Genomic DNA, 22,817 nt, shown 5'->3' with positions numbered 1-22,817 from the left:
GAATAAAAATTAACAACTTTTCTTTTAGTACAACTATTTTGTAGAGTGTAAATCAAATCTACTTCGGCGACTAGTTATTAAAACTCTTACCATTTATTTTTGATTTTTTTTCCAATTAGTTAAGAAACAACCAATATCAGCTTAGATTAAATAAAAATATTTCATTTTTTATCTTTTAAATTATAGCAACAGTGAAAACTTGTTTTCGTGCTAAGTAGAATTGGCATACAATGGGATAGAAGTAGTAAGATTTTTACAGTTTACAGTACATTTAAACGGTTTTTCATAGCTTACGCACACAAAAATTAAATGCATTTTTTTCATTACCTTCCTACACAAAGCGTATATGTAAATAATATTTGTATCTTACGGCAATAGTGGCGAGCAAGTCATAAAAAACGAATGTTTACCATTTTATTTTAAAATAGAAAAAAAGGATTAGAAACTAGAAAGTTAAAAGCGTGTGAGGAATAATCAATTTCATAAATAGACGTTGTTAATATAGACTGTTTGAAAATTATTTATAGATAACAGTACTGTCTTGTCATTTTTTAACTTAAATATACATATTTGTAGTACTACAAGTTATAAAAACATAGTACAAAACGCAACTGTAGGTATAACTTGAATGCTAACAATATTAATTTTTTCCATAATTCTTTAGCCTTTGCTACTACTGTGTGCTCTTCGTAAGTTTTTGTAATACTTTGAGTCCTTGTTCTTGATACTCTTGTTTCGACATCCAAAAGCCATCGCGATCCTTTGTCACTTCAGCCAAAACAGCGCCACCAATGAAAACCATATCTTTTCGTCGTGGCGGATCTTCAATACGAATTTTGAATTTCTGCAAAGAAAAATATTTTTATAATTTTTTTCGTAAAATTAATTTTTTTTTTAATTTTTTATAGGTTTTCTGTTAAATTTTAATTTTTTCTTCCGATTTCTTTTTATTTATTTTTTTCATTTTTTTAATTACTTTTTATTTTTTTAATTTCTTTCTATTTTTTTAATTCCTTTTTATTTTTTTTTCTTTCAATTTTAATTTTTTTTTTTTAATTTCTTTTAATTAACATTTTTTCTGTTAAAGTTTTATATACATTTTTTTGTTTTTAATTTTACGTACCGCTAATTTATCTATATCGTTTTTGAGCACTCGTTCCAAATATAATTGCTTAATTTCACGCTCCAATCGACTAGGAAGACCTGGATACATGGTTGAACCTCCAGATAGCACGATATGCTTATACAATTCCGGGCGCATATCGATATCGGCAGCTTGTATCGTGTTAAACACTAACTCAGCTATGCCTTGCCCTTCCACATTTATTAAATGTGGTTGGAATAGCGCCTCGGGCGCCTCAAAGCGCTCACCGCCCACCTTTATCACACGACCATCGGGTAACTATAATTAGAAAAATTAATATATTGTTCAAAACAATTGGTGGATATTTCGCACCGTATATGACTCAACCAGCACAGTGGTTTCTAACGCCAAACGCTGTTCCATCTCGATGTCGTAGCCGATATAGCAGAGCTTCTCCTTCATCATGCGCACGGTTTCAAAGTCAGCGGAATGATTAAAAGCATAACCACGTAGCAGCAGTAACTGTAAGATACCAATTTAATAATTTTTAATTTTTTTAAACTTTAGCATTATATTAATATGTTCATGTAACTAACCTTAATCAGATATCGTGTGATATCGCGACCGGCTATGTCCAGTCGTCTGGTTAAATGTGGCAATGCGAATTCCTCGTACACTGGACAAATGTGAGTCACACCGTCGCCCGAGTCGATGACCACGCCCGAAATCAGACCTTGCGCGTAGAGCGTTAACACCGCTTGTATTGCAATATAAGCCGAATCGAAGCCGTACTTTTCAAACATCACCTGCGGAACATTTTAATGTTATTAAAATTCCATACATTGTAAAAGCCATTTTCAGTATACTTACTTCGATCATCTTTTCCCGATTCTTCAGTGGATTCATGGGCGGCTCTGTAAGCAGAATTTTTGTATTCTTTGGATCAATATTCATTTTTTTTGGTCCAAAAGTGTAGTCCCACACGTGACACATATCCTCCCAATTGCGTACCACACCATTTTCCATTGGATAGGACACCTCTAGGAGCGAACGTAGCTGTGACGCTTCATCACCCACCATAAGATCCTGTAAAAGTTTTGTTGTGCGACACCAATAATAGAAGCATTTAGTAAACCAAGCATGCGAATACAAAATTACAATTTATAGAACGCATAACAAATTAATCGGGAAATTGCTGAAACACTGTACAAACAATATTTATGTGTATTCTCTATCTAGACTAAATCGCGATTTCAGCTTCGGTTACTTGCAACTACAAATATATACAATCAGGTTCACTCCGATATGGCTAAGTGGCAGATTGGGGATCTAAACATAACAGCACACGGTGAAAATGTATTTTGGAAATTTTTACAACAACAAATATTTTGTGGGTTGTTAAATTTTAAGAGATTTTGAATTTTTATACTTCTGCTTGAAACACTAGCTCAAGATAGTTTAGATTGTCAGGAGCTTTTTAGAAAGTTCGCGTTTTATATATTCACTTGTATATATTCACTTATTAAGCTGAGAAATTTCAAATTATTCTTATCCAACAAAGGAAATGTTTCCAAATATTTATTTTCAGTCCAAAATATTAACATTTATAACTCAAGTAAAAAAAATATATTTTTTATTTCTTTCAAATTCAAACTGCGATTGAAAAACACTGACATGCGAAAAATGTTAGTATTAGCAACTTTGTTAGTACGAAGATTTCAACGCCTTTTTACACCATAAAGTAAAAGTGGAATATTTTAATGTAAACACGAAAAACATTCTGCATTGAAATAATAACAGTAGATAAATAAACTAGCATAATATTAGATTTTTTCGTACATTCAGAAAACAATAACAGATGCTTAGCTAGCAGCGGCTTTCTATGCAAGGTGGTCGAGTTAGTCAATAGGTATGCGTCAAATGTAGCCTCAACATTTGTCTAGCAAACAATTTTTACATGGGCTGCAGCTGTTTGCGAAGCGTTTACACTTGCATACATTTTTATATTTTAGTAGTTATCAAGACATTTTGCAATTATATAAACTGAAGGCATTGCTAAATTAAACAAATATCTCTAATTTGTTCACAATTTTAAGTTTAATGGTGTCACTAAAACTAGAGACTTACATCGACATGTAAATCCTGTAAAAATATTTATAAAAAAGTCAATGAAAAGAACAGAAAAATACGTAAGAATAGTCTTTTAATATAAATGTAATAGTTTTAACTTAGTAACTTTTAGTTACATTCAGTTTTTTATGCATGTTTGTATGTAATAAGAAAAAAGCACTATAGCACATTAACTAACCACATATTTTCAATCGAATCGAAGCTTTTATCAACAACTTATTTAAGTGGCATTTTAAATATTACTAACAAATTGTTGATAAAAACGTCACTTCTAAAAATATTGAAGACCTAAGTAAAATTAATTAAATTTTTTAATTTGTAAATATTGTAACTATTTCAAACTCACCTTCACTTCGATGTCACCAATTTTATTAACCGCGCGTATGATCGGTCTGCCCACCATGGAGGGAAATATGTGCGCGGGGAAGTTGCTGCCAGCATAACCGCATTTGACAAACTACAAAGAATTAAGAGTAAAAAATATGAGAGCGAGTAGCACAAATGTACACAAATTCATGTAAGTACATCAAAGCGAGTGTTTTCAATTCAAAGACTTTGGAACCGTGAAAGTTTAAAATTTTCAGGAAAAATTAATTAAACCCGTTTAAATATAAAACCAATAAGATAAACAACACACAACAAATGGCATATTTAAAATACAAAGCTTTGAAATTAAAATATTCGATTAATATTGCGAATTAGTGAACAATTTAATTTTCTAATAAATAACACCAGCATGTTACTAACAATTACCTCCAATATGTATTGTAAGCAAACTCAAAGTCATAGATAATAAAAAGCAGATAAAGAAAGCCCCATTTATGGTTGCTTTCAATAGCCACTTGGCGTGACTAATGCAACAGACCTTCTTTTTTACTAATTTCAAACATGGTATTAGCATGGTACTTGCATATGCAAGCATAAAGTTAAAAACGACATTTATTAGCACAGCACTAAATGCATTTTGGAGCCACACGTATCACGTATGTAATTATTTAAATTTGCTTTGGATAGCTTTGCATGTACATAGGGCCAAGTTGGCAAACAACCAACCAAACAAATACTTCAAAGCAAAGTGACATTATGCCAAACCTAATATTGATAAGGTAAACTTATATTGTAAGTATTTTAGAAACACTTCGCGTAAAAATGAAATCTGTATAGGTGTGGTCAGACCTATAAACCATAATACATACACCGGTTCCATTATCGCACACGATAACATTGCGTCCCTTGCTATCCATTTCCTCTGTTGGTAATGTTGACTTGTCCACCAACAATTACTGCTATCAAATTCTTCTCTTGCAGATCCAACCGCTGCTATATTTATGCTGTTTTTATACACTATTACACTTTTTCCTTCACAGTTAATAGATGAAAAAATAATATAATTATATTGTCAGCCGCGAATTTGTAACAATTGGAATTTCTTTACTTCTTTTCTGCGGCGATGACTAACGTCAAAATCCGTGGGGCCATTTCTTTTCAAGCGAACAGCACTTGTGTAGTCAGCATGGTTGCCATTACTTTATAACAAACGATTTTAAATGTAAAATTGAAACAATATTTATATAATTCCATTGAAATTTATAATTTAATGCGTAGTAAAAACAATGTAAATATTTTATATTCTCTTTTCAATATTTAGCTAAAAATGTCTATAGCTGCCGTCCCTAAATAAAAACAAATTACTGTCAAAAGTTCCTCACAATCAAAGATTTTGTACGGCACATACCTAAATGAACGCTGCGGCAACGCTGAGCGTTGAAAAATTCAATTTTGACTTTATGTGCTGTCAAAATTGAATTGTAAAAAGGAAGAAATTCTAATAAACATATAAAATTGGTTTCAGAAAACCAAAAAATTGTAATTTTTTGAATAATTTCTTGTCGCACGATGCTTATTACTTATACAAACGGAGTTTTTTTACGTTCACTGGCTCAACGCTTTTATTTAAGTACACCAGTAAATGTGGCAATAATGGATAATGTTCAAATCTAAAGCATGGACTTGAACCCAATAACAAGGTAACACAAATGAAAGATTGTAGTACCGAAAATTAATTTTTAATGCGGATTTTAAAAATTACGGTACACGCATCTACCTAAAATGTTGGTTAACAGCAAAGACTCTATATTAGAATGAATGGTAACATTTTATATAGGCGATTTCAATGAAATCCTATTACAGTTTAGTAGTCAAGTAACGAAGAAAGTGCGCTTGTCGATATTACAGCTCTTTGATACGAGCTCCTGTTTAATTTATTTTTGTTGTTGTTGTTCTAACGTATATCTAATCCCCGTTAGTATAACGGTTATATAGGTTGTCCTCGACGTCATCTAGTGGCAGGCCCAGGAAACGTGCTGTTTCGACGGAGTCGGACCAAAGGAGAAAAGGTGTTAGATGAGTGGGGTTGGCGGGGCACGCAAAGAGGTGGCCAGTGGCATGCGGAAACTCATTGCAGGCATACGTTGGATATGTCGGGGCGGTGGTAACATCCCAACGACCCCGAAGCCAAGGGCTGTTTTTTCGGCGATCCCCTTTTGGATCGGTAAGTGTTATTTATTTTTGCAAAAATAGCTGTTGTTGTTGTAACGGCTACCTCATTCTCATTAAGATACGTAGTAAGGATTAGATAAGTTGTCATCGAAGTAATCCAACAGTAGGCCCAGGAAACCTGCTGTTTCGACGGGGTCGGACCAAAGGGAGAAGGGTGTCAGATCTGTAGGGTTAGCAGGTCATGCAGAGAGGTGGCTATTGTCCTGCGGAGACTTATTGCACGCTGGACATATGTTTGATATTTCAGATAAGTAGTCGGGAGATAATTATGTGTAGATGGTCTGACGCGAGAGTCTACAAAGGTCGCCAGGTTATGCTATTTATCAGATCACCACTAGCAATGGTAATAATGAACTTGCTATTACATGTGCCCATAATTCTGACGGGCGCTTCGTAAAAATATTATCATTTGTTGTGGTGGCTTCTTTAGTTTTGAGGACTGCTGCTGATGAGTTGTTGTAGCGGCAGAAAACATTTACTAACATTTTTGCCGACTGCCGTGGGAACGGTTCGAATGAGTCTGCTCCATATGACCGATATGAGTCCAATCATTGGTTAATATAAATCCCAATCGTTCAGACTACATAGGCCTGACCATTTTGAGAATGACTGTAATGGAAGTTGTTGTAGGGCTTCAATGTTATTCCTGAAACAGCACAACAAGTATCGTAGGAACATCATTAATAATACTTACGATTACCATTGATTACATATTTAATTAAACACTTTGAAATTTAATTCCATAAAATGTGAAAACATTCACATATTTATTCAAATCGCGCTTACGCTTGCACTTGTTACAGATAAGAATTTTTTGTTTGCATGAAAAAAATAACACATACATATGTAAATGTGTAATTTTGTAAGTTCAGTAAGTATGTATGTAAGTATCTTATCTGCGGATATGCTTGTACATTTAAGTAATTTTTAATTTATTCCTTCTACAAAAATTCTTGATAATACTCCTTTTTCAACTTGTGGCTGATTTTCTTTCATAGATATTTTGCATTACAGCGATGTGTTGTTTACTTTTCTTATGTCATTTATTTTTTTAACTTTCAAATTTCAAATTTTTAATCGGTTTTTAATGTATGTAATTATATGTTTTAAGACTTAAGATTCGATGCACTTGAATGAGCCCTTTAAATATTTGAATCTTCTATATGCGTTTATATGTTTGTGTGTACGTATTTTTTGTTCTTATTTCTTAAGAGTATAAACGCTTTTTTTGCTAATTTGGCGACATTGCGTTGCAGAAAATAAAAATGCTTGCTTCGTTTTAGATGCCGAAAAAATGTGTGTTTTAATAAAAATCAATATGTAATTATAAAATGTAAATAGTGTATGTATGTATGGTATTAATGTAAAAGGAGTAATTCATAAGCTTAATCCTCGAATGGAAGCAGAAACTTAATACTATCGTAAATAAAGAATACGAACGAACTCATAATAAGAACGGTAGAGTCGACTTTAAAATGTTTGATTTTGTTTTGTTTTCATAATATTAGCTTATTAACAATCGGTGTCATACCAAGCGGCCAAGTTGTTGTTGTCATTTGGTGGAGTCGGCATTGCATCCAAATCAAAATTCAAGGCCCCAGCATCGATCTCTCCTACATCCATATCCATCGAATATGGTGAAGTTGGTGCACCACTTGGTGGCACACTGTTACCACCGCCGCCGCCACCACCAACTGGGCTGCTTATTTCCAAGCCTTGCATTGAATCTATTGGTAAAGTATCATATCCTGTGAAAAAAGTGGTGCAATAGTGAGTATTCAGTAATAATTGAGATTTATTTTAAACGTATTTTCACTTTTTTATACAAGTGGATTTGGTTTTGGTTACATAACGAAATCACATGCATAAATCAGGTGTCATTTGCGCAAAATATAATTCGATTTCAGCAAAAAACAAAAACAAAACAAATCGGATTTCAAGTATTTTCATGCAAATTTAAAACATCACTTTCCTATGAAGTCGTTTGTATGTTGATACCTGGAAGTTGTCTACCTTTATAAGATCGCAAGAATTGCAAAGTATTTTCATCCATGTAATTATTTTTTTGATCTCGGAAAGATTTAGTAGCAAATTCCTTGAGCTGGAAACTAGCAGCAATAATAATCACTTTTGCTATATATGGTAGTTGGATTGTGAGAAAATAAGAATATAAACGCGTTCTGCCCTAGTAATCGGAAGCAATATAACAATCTTAGGTGCGGAAATCACATTTTTTCTAAATTTATTATTTTCTCTAATGTTATGAAAGGATATCGCGTTATAGCAGTTGTAGTGTCAATTATCGAATATTAATCGATTAAACATCGGATGACAACAAATGTCAGTTTCTTTTTTTAAATGCATCTACTGAATTCTATTGGTTTTCATATTTTATAATTCAACATATACTCGAATACTAATGAAGTTTTTTTTTTTTAATTTGCTTCATTTAGTGTACATATTTTCCATAATCAAAAAAAAGTTCTATCGAAAACTTAAGAGAATGCAATAAAGCCATGCATAACATGAATGCACAAAAATTGCTACAATTTAAGCTCAAAGGGAATATACATCATATACATAATTTACATGAGTATATATATGTAAGAATGTACATAAATTTCATTTCAAAAATTTAACAATAACGTGTGCAAGAGTCAAATGTACAAAATTAGGCTGCAAAAGTACTAACGAAGAACCAAAATTGTATTGTATGCTAAATTCTAAATCAAAAGAAGTTAAAATTAAATTAAAATTCACGAAATAAATCTACTGCCAACTTACTACGCACTAAATTTAATTTAAATTACATACCGAAAGTCTATAAAATTGGTAAATTATAAAATGAAAGCAAAATCAAAATCTCATAACTGTACGGTAAAACAAAAGGCACAACAAATTCATTTTTAGTCACCTATATGGAGGAATTTGTCATTGCTTGTACGCGCGCAAAGCGAGTGCCATTCCTAAGCTGGCTGGCTTTTGGTTTGTTTGTTTGTTTCTTTGACTGGCTGGTGGTTTGGATTATTGATTTCGGATGAGTAATCTTAGCTTTAAAGCATTCAACGGGTACGCTACAGTTGCCTTTTTGTTTATTTTTTTATTTTCATTTTTACTTTCTTGCTTTTAGTTTCGAAATTCAGTGAGTAAGCTTGCTCGCAATGCAAAACTTGTAAATCTTAAATCTTATTGCCTACGAATACTTTGAGTAATGTATACATGTATACGTGTTACTACATTTTACTTATGCTTACTAATTTTTTTTTTTTGACTAAAATTTTTATCGCTTTAATATTTTGTTTTTAAATTAAATATTTTTTTAAATAATTTTATTTATTTGGTTTTGTTTCTTGCTTTAAATTCGTTTATCGTTCAGAGATTGTATTTATTTTTAGTGATGATATATGTTAGGCTGGCTTAACTGTTTATCATTAATTAATTTAACACAATTTAAGCATTATGTATGTATTTAGTTTACATTATTAACGAGCAAGCAAGCGATCCGTTGAAAAATAGCGAGTAGAGTAAACGAGCGAGAGATAAAGAGAGAGAAAGAGAGAGAACGTTTGGTTAATTTTTCGTTACGATATTTTTTGCACAATTTACGACTACATAGTATAGGTAATTGAATCGATTGCTTTACTTTGCTTTTGGATGAGTGAGTTGGTGAATGGATGGATGTTGGTTGGTTGTACTACTACTAGCTTTGTGAGCGTTCTTCTACATATCAATACATGGCATGGTAAAGCACGGCATGAGTGATTAATTGGCAAATGAATGGCTATTAAACCCCTACTAATTTATGCATACGCACTAATTGTTATATATATTGTAATTGCATTGTAATAACTAAAAAAATCGTGGAAATTAACTGAAAAAGCCGAAATAACGGAGATAACGCATTATTTAAAGTGAATGAACTTGTAGCGTTACTCTCAAATTCGTGGATTTCATAAAGGATTTTCAATACTACAACTTGCGGTGAGATTATTGTGACTTGGTTCAGGTTGCATGGATGTATGGTATTAAGCTATTAATTTTTTTTTTTCAAAAATATTTTTAGGGGTTTTAAAAAACAGCTAGCTGAAGTGAAATATTTTTGTTCTGATTAACTAGATTAGACTTTCGAACACAAAATTGTAGCGTTCGAAAAATTCTTAAATTAAGTACTAATTTCTATTACAATATTTAATTTTATAAATTGGTACATTTTCAAAACATATTTATTAATAATTTATATTACAAAATTTAATTTTAATAATTGGTAAATTTTCAAAATATGGTATGTATACAATATAGATACATATATGTATGTAAACCATACACATTCGAACTTAAAAATGTATAGTGCTCGACAAACGATTGGAAAACCAAGATAAATTAAATTTTAATGAACCATATATGTATGAAATAGACTTTTTAATTTTATTTTAACTGTTTTTAAATTTTGAACATACATATATTTCGAATTTTGTACGTTGAACGCCTCCATGTAGGCAACACTTAAATTTTGAATTTAATTTGAGATGGTAGCACTTTTTTTCAAAGAGTTGCTAGCTATTTTATGGATTACCAGTAATGTAAACAATGTTTGTCTTTAAAAAAAAAGTTTTATAACTAAAATATTTCACTTTATTGACACGGGATTAAAATAGGTGTATATTTATAAGGTTGAACGTGTATTTTAGCATCGGATTTATGTGCATTATTTTATGTTACTGTGCTTTGCCCAATTTCGGATGATGTGAAGCATTTTTCCAATTTATTTTTTGGATGATAAAACGTCAAACAGGCGTATACAACCTCATTTCAAGTGGTTTATATAACATTTAACTAAACAGGGTTGATGATTAAAGGGTAATTAGACGTTTACTTCAATCTGGCAGTGAAGGGCGATGTTTAATATGTGAGTTGAAGAAAATGTAAAAGAAACAATTTTAATGATTTAGCGTAATTATGGTATAATTTTGTTATGCAGCTCTCAATCGAAGTTACATACGTAATTACGCTGTTAATGAATTTTGATTTATTTATTTTTTTATTATGTTTTTTAGTTTTCGTTTTTTTATTAGTTTGACGAACGAACGCATCATGCTGTCGTAACGAGTTTACATATTTACGAAAACCGCAAGTTAACGGAAAATGTTTCAACTTGTATTTTTATTCAATTTTGTTATTTTTCTTTAACTGGCGAGAGTGGGTCTGGGAACTCAGCATACATACCTTGTTGGAATGCTCGACCTCCATGTGAGCTGTGCACACTCGGCGGGCCCTGCCCATATAAACCTTCATATGCTTGTTCGGGTCCAAGCATATCCTGTGTGTGACGTTGCGAAAATTGCAAAAAGTTGTTAGGATACAAATGATTTTCAAGGAAGTGCAAATGGACAGGTGTTGGGCAAGGTTTCAGTGGTGATATGGTGGTGGTTGTGGCATTTAAACGTTTAATGTTGTTTTTTTTTATTTCATTAATTGCAATTGAATTGTAGCGATAGTCGTTGTGATTTCGTGATAGTTTTGCGAATTGTTTAAATTTTCAACGTTTTAGCACAAATTTCGGTTTTTGGTCAACATAATTGCGACGGTGTTTATGGTAGTAAGGTGAACGGTTGTTTTTGTGATTGTGTTACAAACCAAGTACATAAAAAAGGAACAAAGAAAAAATTAAAATTGTAAGTTAATTAACAAAAATAATAACACAAATTAATAAACTTAAAGCTAATGAAAGAATAAAACTAAATAACGGTTGCAAAACCAACGAAAAACTACGCTATGCGAATACAAGTAAAGTGGTCCTCAAAGCTTATTTTTAGTGGCTCACCGTTAATTAATGTGCTTAAAGCTAACGCTGGATTAGTAGAGAAGTGTCAGGTTTAAAAATTTAGCCTCAAACCTTCTTTGTAGGAGTTAAGTGTCTATGTATACTATAGTGATCAGGTGTGCAAAATTTGTTCTGAAATTGTACTCTCGCGATTATTGTCCAACGCCAAATTACAAGAAGTTATCTTGTCAAACAAAAGAGTTTTCATACAAGAACTTCATTTTGAACGATCAGTTTGTAATGCAGCTATATGCTATAGTTATCTGATAATGGCGGTTTCGACAAATAAACAGCTTCTTGCGGAAAAAGGAGCATGTGCAAAATTTCAAAGCGATATCTCAAAAACTGAGAGGCTCGTTCGCGTAAATACAGACAAATAGACGGACATGGCTTAATCGACTTAGTTCCTCACGCTGATAATTTACATATGGTACATACATATATACTTTAAAGGGTCTCTGGCGTTTCCTTCTCAATATACTTTGTTTAAAGTATAAAAAATCCACTAAAAATTTCGACAATGGACCGCTTTGAGGACCATCTATAACTTGCGTGAGTAATTTATATAAATTTAATTAAATCTGTACTATCGTTTTATTAAATAAAAATTAATGTTTCCAAGCATAATAGCTGACATTATTTATATTTACAATTTCCGCTATGCTCTAAGTAAATAAAGGTAGTAACAAAATATAGGTTATGTTGAAGCGAAATAAAAATTGTAGACTAGGGTAATTTATTTATGTATGTATGTATGTACACAAGTAAACAGTTGGAATACTTTAAATACGCATACAGAGAGTTTTAGAGCAGACCAATTCGTTGATTTTTTCTTTTATGATTATTTACTTTTGCTAAGCTTACAAAGAGATAAGCGTCTAATTTACGCTACGCTAGCTTAGAGGATTTTTTCTTTACACGCTAAAAACTCACAAATAGTACTACAGTGCACTAAATTTACACTGATGACTCACCTGTAGATCCGGACCCATGCCTAAATCAGCATTTCCCCACATATTGTTGTCTTCGCGCAACAATGAATTGGTCAATTCAATAGAAAGACGCTTTTTGTAATCTTGTGGCTTATCCTCGCTCATGCGGAATAGCACGGCTGCTGCATAGGTGGCAACACCTTCGTTACGCGAGTGCAAGAGGTCAGTAAGCGGACCAGTAGCGCCTTCTTGCTCGATCATTTCGGCGCCCTCTTTATCGGCGGCCAACTCACAAAGTACGCCGGCGGCAACGCGCTGCAATAGACATTGTACATTTAACTAGAAACAAAATACTTTGAGCGTATGGCAAACTAACCTGTATATTTTCGATTTCGTTGAAAAGTAGACGCACAAATATCGGTATGACAGATTGTTGCCGTATCAAAGCGCGATTGTGCGATTCACGTGCTAATATGTGTAGAGCACCGACGGTGCCTTCGACGATCTCCTCCATACGTACGCCGTCGGCATAAGCGGATGGCTGCTGGGATCCGGTAGTGGCAACAGATGAACGTTGCTACAGTAAAATAAAAGAATTATTATTCAAATTTAATAAATTATTATATTTTTAACAAAATATTTGGCTACTTACGCGTTCAGTATCCTGGAATGCGCGCATTAAGAGGCGCACCAAATTGTGTATGGCGCCATGTTCGCGCAGTGGTGCATGGTTGGCCGAGCACAAGGCCAAGTTGCGTATCAAACCGATGACGGCCTTGATTAGCGGCCAACGTGATGGTGGATGCAAAAGCTTTACAATCACTGACAGTCCATAGTTGAGACGTACGGCGTTCTGTGCCGACTCCGAGTCCACATGACGTGAAGTCAAGTGACGCAATGCGCACACAGCCGGCTCGGTGATCTCTTCGCGGTCACCGGCATTTATAATGGTGCGTACCAGGGCATCGACACCACCAACTTGACAAACGATAGCTTTGTTGCGTTGGTTATTGCAAGTTAAATTCGAAAGTATGCCAGCGGCACAAGTGACAACATTCACGTCCGTCGAGGCTAATACCTGCACCAAGGATTGCAGTAGTGGTTCGAGACCATCTACCTTGGTGGCGGCATCGGATAGATTCCGCAATGTCCACAAACAGTTTTGCACTAAACGTGGTGATGGATTGGCTAAATGCATAGCCAAAGCCTGCATGCCACCAGCATCAACAATGGCTGGCTTATTGCTCGAGCATACGGAGAGTACCTTCAACACACGTGAAGTAGTCCAGAGTAACTTCTCATAGTCGTACGAGCGCATAATTCGTACCAGTTCATTGGGACCGCCCGAAGCCAGTATGATCAATTTGCTCTCCTGATTGCCATAGGCCAAAATTTGCAAGCAATCCGTAACGATGGCTAAGAATTTCACATTATTGCGCTGCAACAAAGTGACCATCTTCTGCAGGCCACCAGCCAGGCGTACGGCCATTTTCGATCCATCCTGATGCAACAACAAATTATGTAGTGTAGTAATGGCGTAGAAGAGCACACTCTCAACAGGTGATGACAGCAATTTCACCAAAGCCGGTATGCCACCACTCTTGAAGATAGCCAGCAGGCCCTGACGATGATGTGACAAATTGTGTAGCGTGCCCACGGCAGCTTTGGTGCTCTCCAAGTCATTGCTGTTGGAAATAGCACGCACTAAAGCGGCAACCATTTGTGGACTATTCATGATGGCATGGCGAGAAGCCTCTTTCTTCGACAATTGATGGACCATCATGGCGGCCTGTGAGACAACCACTTGATCTTCATCATTCAACAACTTAATCAATTCGGGTATGGCACGTGTGGCCAACTCGGCATCATCTTGATAGTTGATAAGATTTACTACGGCATGTTTCAACATTTGTGATGGTTCCGACAAGCGCTGCACTGCAGTGGGCTGTTGGGGATCGAACTGAGTCGATGGTATTTCGATGCCCTCCTCCAAAGTCTCGGGGAACATGGCGGCACGTACACGCTGTGAACGTGTCTGACTCAACTGTTGATTCATATCGTCCACCTGCTCTTGGGTGAAGTTCTGTGGAAAGCCAGTATCCAAATCGAACATAAGTGGGTCGTCCTCCATTTGTTCATCCTCTTTGCCCGACAACGATGGTACTTGTGTGACCGCACCGGAATGAATACCAGAATCGCCCAGATACGAATTCTGCTGCCACATTAACGTTTGCTCCTTGGCCGAGACCATGGGTGGCAGGTCCGGAGGATTGTATTGATTGTTATGCGACACTGAAATTTAATAACGATTATATTAAATCTAATACATATAGGTATTTTGTCTTATTTTTTTTAATTTTTACAATTAGTTCGAAGAATTTTCATAAATTATATTTTTTTTTTAATTTTATTTATATCTAATATGAAGAATTTTTATGGTAATTTTAGTTCAACTTTTTGGGTTAAAATAAGATTTCTATACTGATTTAATGCCAGGCATTCTTTATAAGTTAACGCATACGCCTAAATGTAGGCAACATATAATTAATTTATAGCAAAGTTTAGTACTTTTTCAGAAATATTGTTTGGGAAAGTATTTTGAAAAGCTGTCGAATGGGTGTGACTGTTCCATTCACACTTCAGTCAGAACATACTCGTAAATCGTATTCATCTCCATTTTCAATATCATTTTAATTTGATTAATTATTAATTTCACTTCAGAAAACCACCCAGCATCATCTATTGTTAAGGCATTAAATTTCTACTAAAAAAATAAAAACAACAAAAAGTCAGGAGAGTGGAAGCGCAGTCACTGACACTTCCTGAGCCAAGACTACGTAAATGGATACGTAAGCTCATAGGTAAAACTCAACGCATAGTGTGAATGAGAACATTATTTTAAAGTAAACTAAATGGCCAGAAGCGCCGACCACGGATATTACGACACATTGTCACAAAATGACAACGAAAAGAACAAAACCAGCATTGACATTAAAACATTACAAAGCAGTGACAAGAACTCGGATTACAAAGCGACACGAATGCAAACACAACAACGGTAACAGATATGTTGACAGCATAGCACATACATATGTACATATGTACCGGATTCTTAGGGAAAAAGTTAAGAAATATATAAAAATATGGTTTGTATGTAAATGTAAAAGTATAGCACTCCAAAGTGCATTGGTCAGGTTGGTTAGTATGTGTGTAGGTGTGTAAGCATAGCCGGCAGTCGAGTCGTCACACTTTGTTAGAGTGACAACAGTTGCATTGTGCTGACAAAGGTCTGGCAACCGCACCGCCTACTGGCAGCCCACACCAACCACGTTGGGAAATGGGGGTTGGTTGTTGGCGCGGCGAGCGTATAAAAAATTAATAGAAGTAGAAGATTTGGCAGTGTGAAGCTGAGTATATTTTTAACGGTTTCAAGTTAACAGCGCATAATTATTGCAATCATAATGATGACGATTTTGCTGTTGTTGATGATGATTTTTCGATATGCAAGGCCTTGTGGTGTTCAAACACTTGTTCAGTTACATTTATACATATTGAATTTCCATCAAAAGAACAATTTTGCTGATGCAAACCCATTTGTGTGCATAAAGTGTTTGATGATATTGATGCTGTCAGACTTAGTGGTCTGCTGTGCCAGACACTTGAAAGAAAGGAATTTTTTAAAGCCAGACAGTTTAAAATTCAACGATTCATACAAATCAACGGAATCACAACACTAAAAGGGACGCAGCGGTGTAGCAATGCTGTGTGTGTGTATGTGTGATCGAAGGCACGAAAGAAAAATGCGACCAAATTATGGCGATGGCGTTTTTTAATATACCCTAAAAGCTCAAAATTTATTTTGTTCCCCACTTTAATACTTCTTAAATATTATATTAAGTTTGCCAAGAAGTTTGTAACACACAGAAAGAAAAGCTACTCATTTTCGGAAACGTCTTTGTCTAGAAAGCTTTTGTTTTTGACGAGGCATATGTCAGGAATTTTGCATAGATAACTAGCCAAAGCAACTTTACAGTCTCCGAAAAAGTTCTCCAAATCGGACAACTATAACATATATGTAGCTGCCATAGTAACTGACCGGTCAAAAACGAGTTCTTGTATGGAGTATTTTGGATTTGTAAAGGGTTGTTGTTATTGATGTTGTTGTAGCAACAACATTAGAAGATTCCTGAAGTAGTTTGGGGGAAAGTCGGGATTTAACAGTCCTTGATCGGATAAAAATCTGGGTCCGTCCCGGTTATAGCCTTAACAGACGGCAGCGTTAATCCGGATTAATGCAGTAAAGAATTAGTGAAGCAAACTCCATTGCTAACTCATAACTAATCCTTAAAATTTTAGAGACTTATAGCATTGACAGACGGCAGCGTTAAACCAGATTAATTGCATTTTTCGGGATTAATTCAGAAGTTACCACAGCTAACTCCGTTGCTGAATCCAAAAATAACTCTCAAAATTTTAGGGAGTTTGTGAGATTTTCGTTGGCAACATTGTTAAAAATGGCCAATTTTCATCTATTGTGAATGAAATACAAGCAACCCTGACAGCTGTTTATCAAATTCTCAATATAGTATCAATAAAACTTATATGTTATGATGCAGTTTTAAAAATAATGTGTTGATATGCTTTTGTAATAAAAAATAGTTTGGTAAAAATTGGTCGGCTAACAACCGTAATGTTTATCTTCTATCAATTTTTATTGAAAATATTATAAAAAGGACAATGAGCTGTTTATGAGAGTTTCAAACTCGCATAGCTGCCGTCTGTCACCTACAAATTTGGATCTGATTAAGTGCGCAGTTAATCCGGATTAACGCTGCCGTCTGTCAAGATATTACGTAGACCCGACTATAGTAAAAACAGGAAGTGTTTTACAGCTTTCGTGCAACCGAAGTTAACGTTTTTCTTTAAGTGTACTTAAAGTTTAACGTTATTTCTTAAATTGACAAATTTAATGTATGGGTAAACTGTTTCCATATAGTATAATACTGCGTTAGACATATTGACTGTAAAATTGTCTTTAAATAACCAAACTGCTAAATATGCTTAAATTGACTTATCGCCACGAAAGGAGATGATATAAAGATGTTTTCCATGCGATAAGCTTTAAGTAGCGAATCGAACAAACGACCGGCTTATATCAAAGAGACCGGCATACTGATCAGCAACTGGTATAAGACCAATGTAACTACATAGGATAATCAAATAGAGATTGAATAAAAAAGAGAATACCAGCTCAAGTAGAATCACACATACACACTTATTTTGAATTAAATCGAATAATTTTGTTTGCAAATCGAACTCACATACATGTATTTACATAAAATTGTTAATTAATATGAGAAGAAGGAAAACATCTGAGGACATGCCAGTCAAATTACAAGCATTAGCTAAACAAATTTGTTCTCTTTATTTATTTAGAAGATTTGTATTTAACATATAATGGCTTACTGTGTATATACCCATACAAATAGAGTTTGCTAACTACCAAACAGAGGAGAAACGACAATTCATCATCAAATATGAACACCCTATATACATATATACATACATATATGTATGCACATACATATGTACATATATTGTTATATGCATCTCCAAAGGAGCAAAACTTTGGTTAATCAAAGCGTAAAAATCGTATTTTTATGTAAGTCAGCCTAAAAAAGTGGCAGTAAAAATCAAACACTGATGCATGTCAAAAGCGCAGACATTGCAGTGTGAATGGCCAACATGGATCTAAAGAGCAGCACAATGTAATATAGCATATATGAGCATAAGTTTTCTTTGTATACTCCAGTTGTTGCTGGCAGTGCGCCTTCATCAAATTACAGCATTACAAGAGCTCTTCAGCAGGCTTAATGATAGCTTGATAATAAAGAAAAATTTCCAACCGACATATGCCACCCAAAGCACTTTTAGATTCATATGCAAATATATACCAAGATTTCAGAAACGTACGCGTGCATGCGCATGCATTTCTCCCATTGACAGTGGTTAATTTAAAATGCCTGCTGGCAAAAGTCCGCATCAATTGCCTTTGAAATGAAGTATTGGCATAAAAACCCATCGAACTAAAATGGGGGTGGTTCGCATGCGTACATACATATGTATCCACTTGTGTACTCGTGTCAAGTATAAACACAGTTCCACCAAATGTCGTGAAAAGTCTACGGTTGCAATATTAACAAGTAGGCATACATACAAACATAATTTTAAGGACTCGATTTATTCATACTGCACTTTTTTTGATACGTGTATATACTACAAGTAATATGTGAACTTAAGAATTTCCGTTTTGTCGACAAAAATTTAATATTTTTCACACATAAATATTTTGGAACCGTATACGTACGTATTAAAGTAAATATATAAAAGCTGAGGAAAATAGCAACACATGTTGCCTTTAAAAATATATAAATTATCGATGTATAATTCTCAGGAATCAGGAATAAGGTTAAAGAAATATTTCTTGCTTGAAAATCGTTTTACTTCAATAACACTTTGGAAATACTGCACTTTGGACCTTACTCAAGACATGTTGCTAATTTCGTGAACACAACTGTGCATGTGGAAATAATATGGGTAGCATTATATACATATGTATGTACGTATGATTGCATTTTTAACTCCCGCAACCCTTCTTTTATAATCTTTTGGAAATGAAATTGAATGCGTAATCAATTTAACGACTTTCAAGTATATAATTTCAGCAATTTCTAAAATTACTATGGAGGAAATATAATTCATTTTACCGGAAAAGCACTTTAGTCTACAGACTGGGAAATGTCAACCATGAAAATTTAATAAAAATAAATAAAAAATGAATTTAATAAAATAAAATTATTAAAAATTTGTTACTATCAAAAACACATTTAGTAAATTTAAATATGTTGAACATGTGTTTTAAATACGTTTCCTACTGTAGTAATATTTAACTACACTTTAATTTTATTCCTATAAGTACTTTACTAAAATCATTCGACTATTTTTTGTTTACACTTGTTAATTTCTTCGTTATGTTTAATGATGAGTAAAACTCCATTTCCTTTAATTTTCAACTTACTTGTACGGTTTTGCGCTGGCATGTAACTCATCTTGGTGATTTAGGAAGAGCACACCACACCTAAAAAATAAATATAAAATATGTTTAATAATAAACTCTAAGATAATAAATAAATTTCTAAAAGCTAGGATGGTATATGTTTATTTCCCGAAGAAAAGCTTTTGTCCGAAGATAATTACTTGACTCCAATAAAGTACCAAACCTTATAACCAAAATTTGTACGGCAAGTCAACCAAATTGTGATTTTAATTAAATAATCAGTGCTGTAGACAATCTTAAGAGTACATGGATCACACAAAACTACAGAAATCTTTCACCCACTTAATGAATATGCGTATGCATTTCTACAAAAGGAACAAAAACAAACAAAAGATGTGTATTTTTCCTCGCTTTTACAGGTAAATATTTTTCAAAATAACATGTTAATTTGACTCACGTTTTACACTATACGACGTTTTAGCGATTTGTTTATTGATGTATGCAAGCCGACAACGAACAGTCGAGTAAAACAGAAAAACGCCAAAGAAGCCCAAACACAATCGGCCCTTGCAAGACAATGAAGCAGGCAAGAATTGTGCTCAAGCGCAGGTCAGTCAGTCAACGCAAGAGTTACCCGCAAAGCAATAGCATACATTTTTTTTAAATGTTAGTTAAGAAGTAATTCGTGGAATTGCATAACCTTTTATAAATAAATTTATGCATAAATGTGTATGTACATATAATAAAGGAATGCCCGGAAATGAACCTGCTTATCATAATCATATTGTGGCATATTATATTTTTGACCCATCTTAAAATAGATAGACGGCAACTCTATTTAATACGATTGGATTCAGGCATTTCTATTCTTACTTTTTTTTATAACCAGCAGGAAATAGTTCTCCGAGATTTTTCCATTATTTTATTCACTAATTAGACGTTGGTTACTCAAAGACTAAGAATACATCAATTTAAAACAATTATAAATGCACAATAATATGGGAATAGAGAAGTACGAGAAATATTTAAGAACATTTTAAACATATCTTCCACTTTAAAGATACCTTTAATTTTAAAACTATCAATTGCAAACAACATACCTTCTTGCAGATATGCTAGAACTGACAAGTTGTGTTAATAAGATGACACCAAGTTTCAAGATGGCTACTATGTAAATGCGGAAAGACTTGCCGCAGGTTAATTACTGTATGGACAGTGTTGTAGTAAAATTCAGGTAGAAATTGATATGGATATTTCTATTGCATTATAAATTACACTAGTATTTACAAATTGTTTCATGAAAACATTTACGATTTCGAAAAGTACACAGAATACTTGACAAAATACCTGAAACGTATATATATATATATATATATCGTAATATATTGACACAATTTCAGAAAGATACCATTATATCAATGTAAGAAAATTATAAACATGGATAATAATTATCCATGATTATAAATACGTACTGCAGTTCCCTCAAAAGAATTGGTTATGGAATGTGTAAGAAATGCTGAATGCAACGTTTTGACAAGTAAAAACAAATATATGACTACACATGTATACACACAAAGCATTGCACCAGCAGAAGCACCAACAACATCAAGTGCGAGACTTCGTACACCTCTTTTATGCACCACACCTCCAGAAAATACACTTCACTTCCAAACACCCAACTATTTACGAATCGATATTGCTCGAAAAAACATATATCTCTTTTCGCATTTATTAACTTACCGCTTAGTTTATGTAAGAAGACCCTTTTTCACACTTTTTAATTAATTTAATGCACTTTTTTATTATAAAAAAACAAATTTTCGCGGAGAAGAAAATTTTTAAGACAATACGAGTTCACGCAAATTACACGAATGCTTTGCTGAAATATTCAACACCACTCGTGAAAGTGCTGAATATGTAGAGCTGCATTTACAAAATTTGATTATGAATTCTTAACAATATCGATAACTAAAGAATTAATCGATTTGTAAAAGTTTTCGTATAAGAAATATTTTTAATTCCTTCTAATGTTAAAACTAAAATTTGAATTTTTGTTCTTACGTTCTGTTCTTATTGTTTTAATCTGTTACAATAATAAACAATTTTTGTACATATATACATGTATATAGGGTTACTATGTCTTTCCTTTTATTTCAGTAGTCTTTTTTACTGGTATATTTATTCCATTAGTTGATCAATTTTTTCTTTATATAATATCTTCAATAAATACAACAATTTTCAAGTGCACTCCGATAATTTAATCATTGTTTCTAACTTAACTTTGTCTCCATTAGTTCTTTCAAAAATTTCATAAAAAAATCTTAAAACCATATTTTATGTTCGATTTAGTTGCTTTAAAAATAGCACCACTAAAATTAAGGAACCCAAACAACCGATCAGTAGCATTGCAATTATGGTCAATATTACACCTTGAAATTAAAAAGATCATAAAATTTACTTTAAATGTCAGAAGATACAGGTGAGGGCGTATATACCTTCTAGAACCAAAAATCCGGTGAGTGTCATCAATAGAGTCGAAAGTCCAATACCCAACATTAACAAAAATGGCAGTAAAAAGGCCAAAAAAGCTGCAAATATACAAATGGCTTTATGAGGATTTCTAACACTCCATTGCACAAGCCTGTCGAGCAATTGATAACCGCCAAGGTCAACCATTACAAATGATGCTAGAAGCTTTAGTTGGACCCCTATAAATATAATATTACACAAATGCCAATGAGGGAAGAACATAAAATGTATCATACATAGTTTCCAGAAAGCATCCAAAATCGTTTTTATTAATATATCCGAATTTTCTTCAGGGCTTTCGGATCCACCAGCTCCTTCAGGACTGGGTGGTAACGTTTGAATTTTGCATTCAACTTCCTTTTGTGGTAGTTTCATACTGACCGTATTAAATCTACTACTTGAAAGAAGTATATTATTTTTGTTTAATTAATAAGTTAATTTTGTTTTTGACCCGGTGTCCCTTTTATCCTACATATGCTTCGATGCAATAACTCAATCACCGGTTTCAGCAAATAGACTTGAAGAATCGAAAACATTGAAATTCATATACCTGGACAACTAAAATTAATATAAACAAATGAGAAATTCAGGGTTGCATAAACAATCTTACCGCAGGTCTCTACTAGCAACAAATTACTAAAACTTCGATTGTATCAATAAATTTGATATTATTATTAAGCAAGGTAGAAATAAATTTTAATGGGT

General features: G+C 33.6%; 3 protein-coding genes across 9 annotated transcripts; all 3 read right to left on the bottom strand.

Annotated features, from left to right (window-relative positions):
* Positions 1–136: 136 nt before the first annotated feature.
* Positions 137–4,675, bottom strand: LOC120775951 (actin-related protein 2). Of its 2 annotated transcripts, XM_040106362.1 has the most exons (8): positions 4,411–4,675; positions 3,561–3,671; positions 3,212–3,226; positions 1,955–2,170; positions 1,681–1,890; positions 1,457–1,606; positions 1,124–1,402; positions 137–844 (listed from the first exon to the last, which is right to left on the bottom strand). In XM_040106362.1, the coding sequence occupies exons 1-8, from the start codon at positions 4,456–4,458 to the stop codon at positions 674–676; spliced, it is 1,200 nt and encodes a 399-aa protein (XP_039962296.1). In that variant the 5' UTR covers positions 4,459–4,675; the 3' UTR covers positions 137–673. The 2 variants fall into 2 exon arrangements, with proteins under 2 accessions (XP_039962296.1, XP_039962297.1); XM_040106363.1 differs by lacking the exon at positions 3,212–3,226.
* A 1,831-nt stretch (positions 4,676–6,506) lies between these two features.
* Positions 6,507–21,434, bottom strand: LOC120773515 (armadillo segment polarity protein). Of its 5 annotated transcripts, none has more exons than XM_040102470.1 (7): positions 21,324–21,432; positions 19,605–19,664; positions 13,179–14,818; positions 12,903–13,103; positions 12,569–12,841; positions 10,997–11,090; positions 6,507–7,521 (listed from the first exon to the last, which is right to left on the bottom strand). In XM_040102470.1, the coding sequence occupies exons 2-7, from the start codon at positions 19,633–19,635 to the stop codon at positions 7,286–7,288; spliced, it is 2,475 nt and encodes an 824-aa protein (XP_039958404.1). In that variant the 5' UTR covers positions 19,636–19,664; positions 21,324–21,432; the 3' UTR covers positions 6,507–7,285. The 5 variants fall into 5 exon arrangements, with proteins under 5 accessions (XP_039958404.1, XP_039958405.1, XP_039958408.1 ...); XM_040102471.1 differs by lacking the exon at positions 21,324–21,432 and adding an exon at positions 20,041–20,059; XM_040102472.1 differs by lacking the exon at positions 6,507–7,521 and adding an exon at positions 8,764–9,194 and having other exon boundaries at positions 21,324–21,433.
* Positions 21,435–21,685: 251 nt separating this feature from the next.
* On the bottom strand, positions 21,686–22,682 carry LOC120775383. Of its 2 annotated transcripts, XM_040105544.1 has the most exons (4): positions 22,564–22,682; positions 22,349–22,503; positions 22,079–22,291; positions 21,686–22,012 (listed from the first exon to the last, which is right to left on the bottom strand). In XM_040105544.1, exons 2-4 carry the CDS (start codon positions 22,485–22,487, stop codon positions 21,918–21,920), a joined length of 447 nt encoding a protein of 148 aa, XP_039961478.1. In that variant the 5' UTR covers positions 22,488–22,503; positions 22,564–22,682; the 3' UTR covers positions 21,686–21,917. The 2 variants fall into 2 exon arrangements, with proteins under 2 accessions (XP_039961478.1, XP_039961477.1); XM_040105543.1 differs by having other exon boundaries at positions 22,349–22,681.
* Positions 22,683–22,817: the final 135 nt, after the last annotated feature.

Source organism: Bactrocera tryoni, chromosome 4, assembly GCF_016617805.1.
Source record: "Bactrocera tryoni isolate S06 chromosome 4, CSIRO_BtryS06_freeze2, whole genome shotgun sequence".
Taxonomy (NCBI): Eukaryota; Metazoa; Arthropoda; class Insecta; order Diptera; family Tephritidae; genus Bactrocera; species Bactrocera tryoni.
Note: the sequence above shows the minus strand (reverse complement) of the source record. Positions and strands in the feature narration are given on the sequence as shown.

Excerpts from the sequence above, each read along its gene's own strand:
- LOC120773515 (XM_040102470.1), bottom strand. The coding sequence starts at position 19,635 with ATGAGTTACATGCCAGCGCAAAACCGTACAA. Across the intron at positions 13,104-13,178 it reads CATTCCAGGATACTGAACGC|CAACGTTCATCTGTTGCCAC; the intron begins GTAAGTAGCCAA and ends ATTTTACTGTAG. Across the intron at positions 7,522-10,996 it reads AGGTCGAGCATTCCAACAAG|GATATGATACTTTACCAATA; the intron begins GTATGTATGCTG and ends CTTTTTTCACAG.
- LOC120775383 (XM_040105544.1), bottom strand. The coding sequence starts at position 22,487 with ATGAAACTACCACAAAAGGAAGTTGAATGCAAAATTCAAACGTTACCA. Across the intron at positions 22,292-22,348 it reads GGATGCTTTCTGGAAACTAT|GGGTCCAACTAAAGCTTCTA; the intron begins GTATGATACATT and ends TTATATTTATAG. Across the intron at positions 22,013-22,078 it reads CGGATTTTTGGTTCTAGAAG|GTGTAATATTGACCATAATT; the intron begins GTATATACGCCC and ends TTTAATTTCAAG.
- LOC120775951 (XM_040106362.1), bottom strand. The coding sequence starts at position 4,458 with ATGGATAGCAAGGGACGCAATGTTATCGTGTGCGATAATGGAACCGGT. Across the intron at positions 1,891-1,954 it reads ATCGGGAAAAGATGATCGAA|GTGATGTTTGAAAAGTACGG; the intron begins GTAAGTATACTG and ends AATGTTCCGCAG. Across the intron at positions 1,607-1,680 it reads TCACACGATATCTGATTAAG|TTACTGCTGCTACGTGGTTA; the intron begins GTTAGTTACATG and ends GGTATCTTACAG.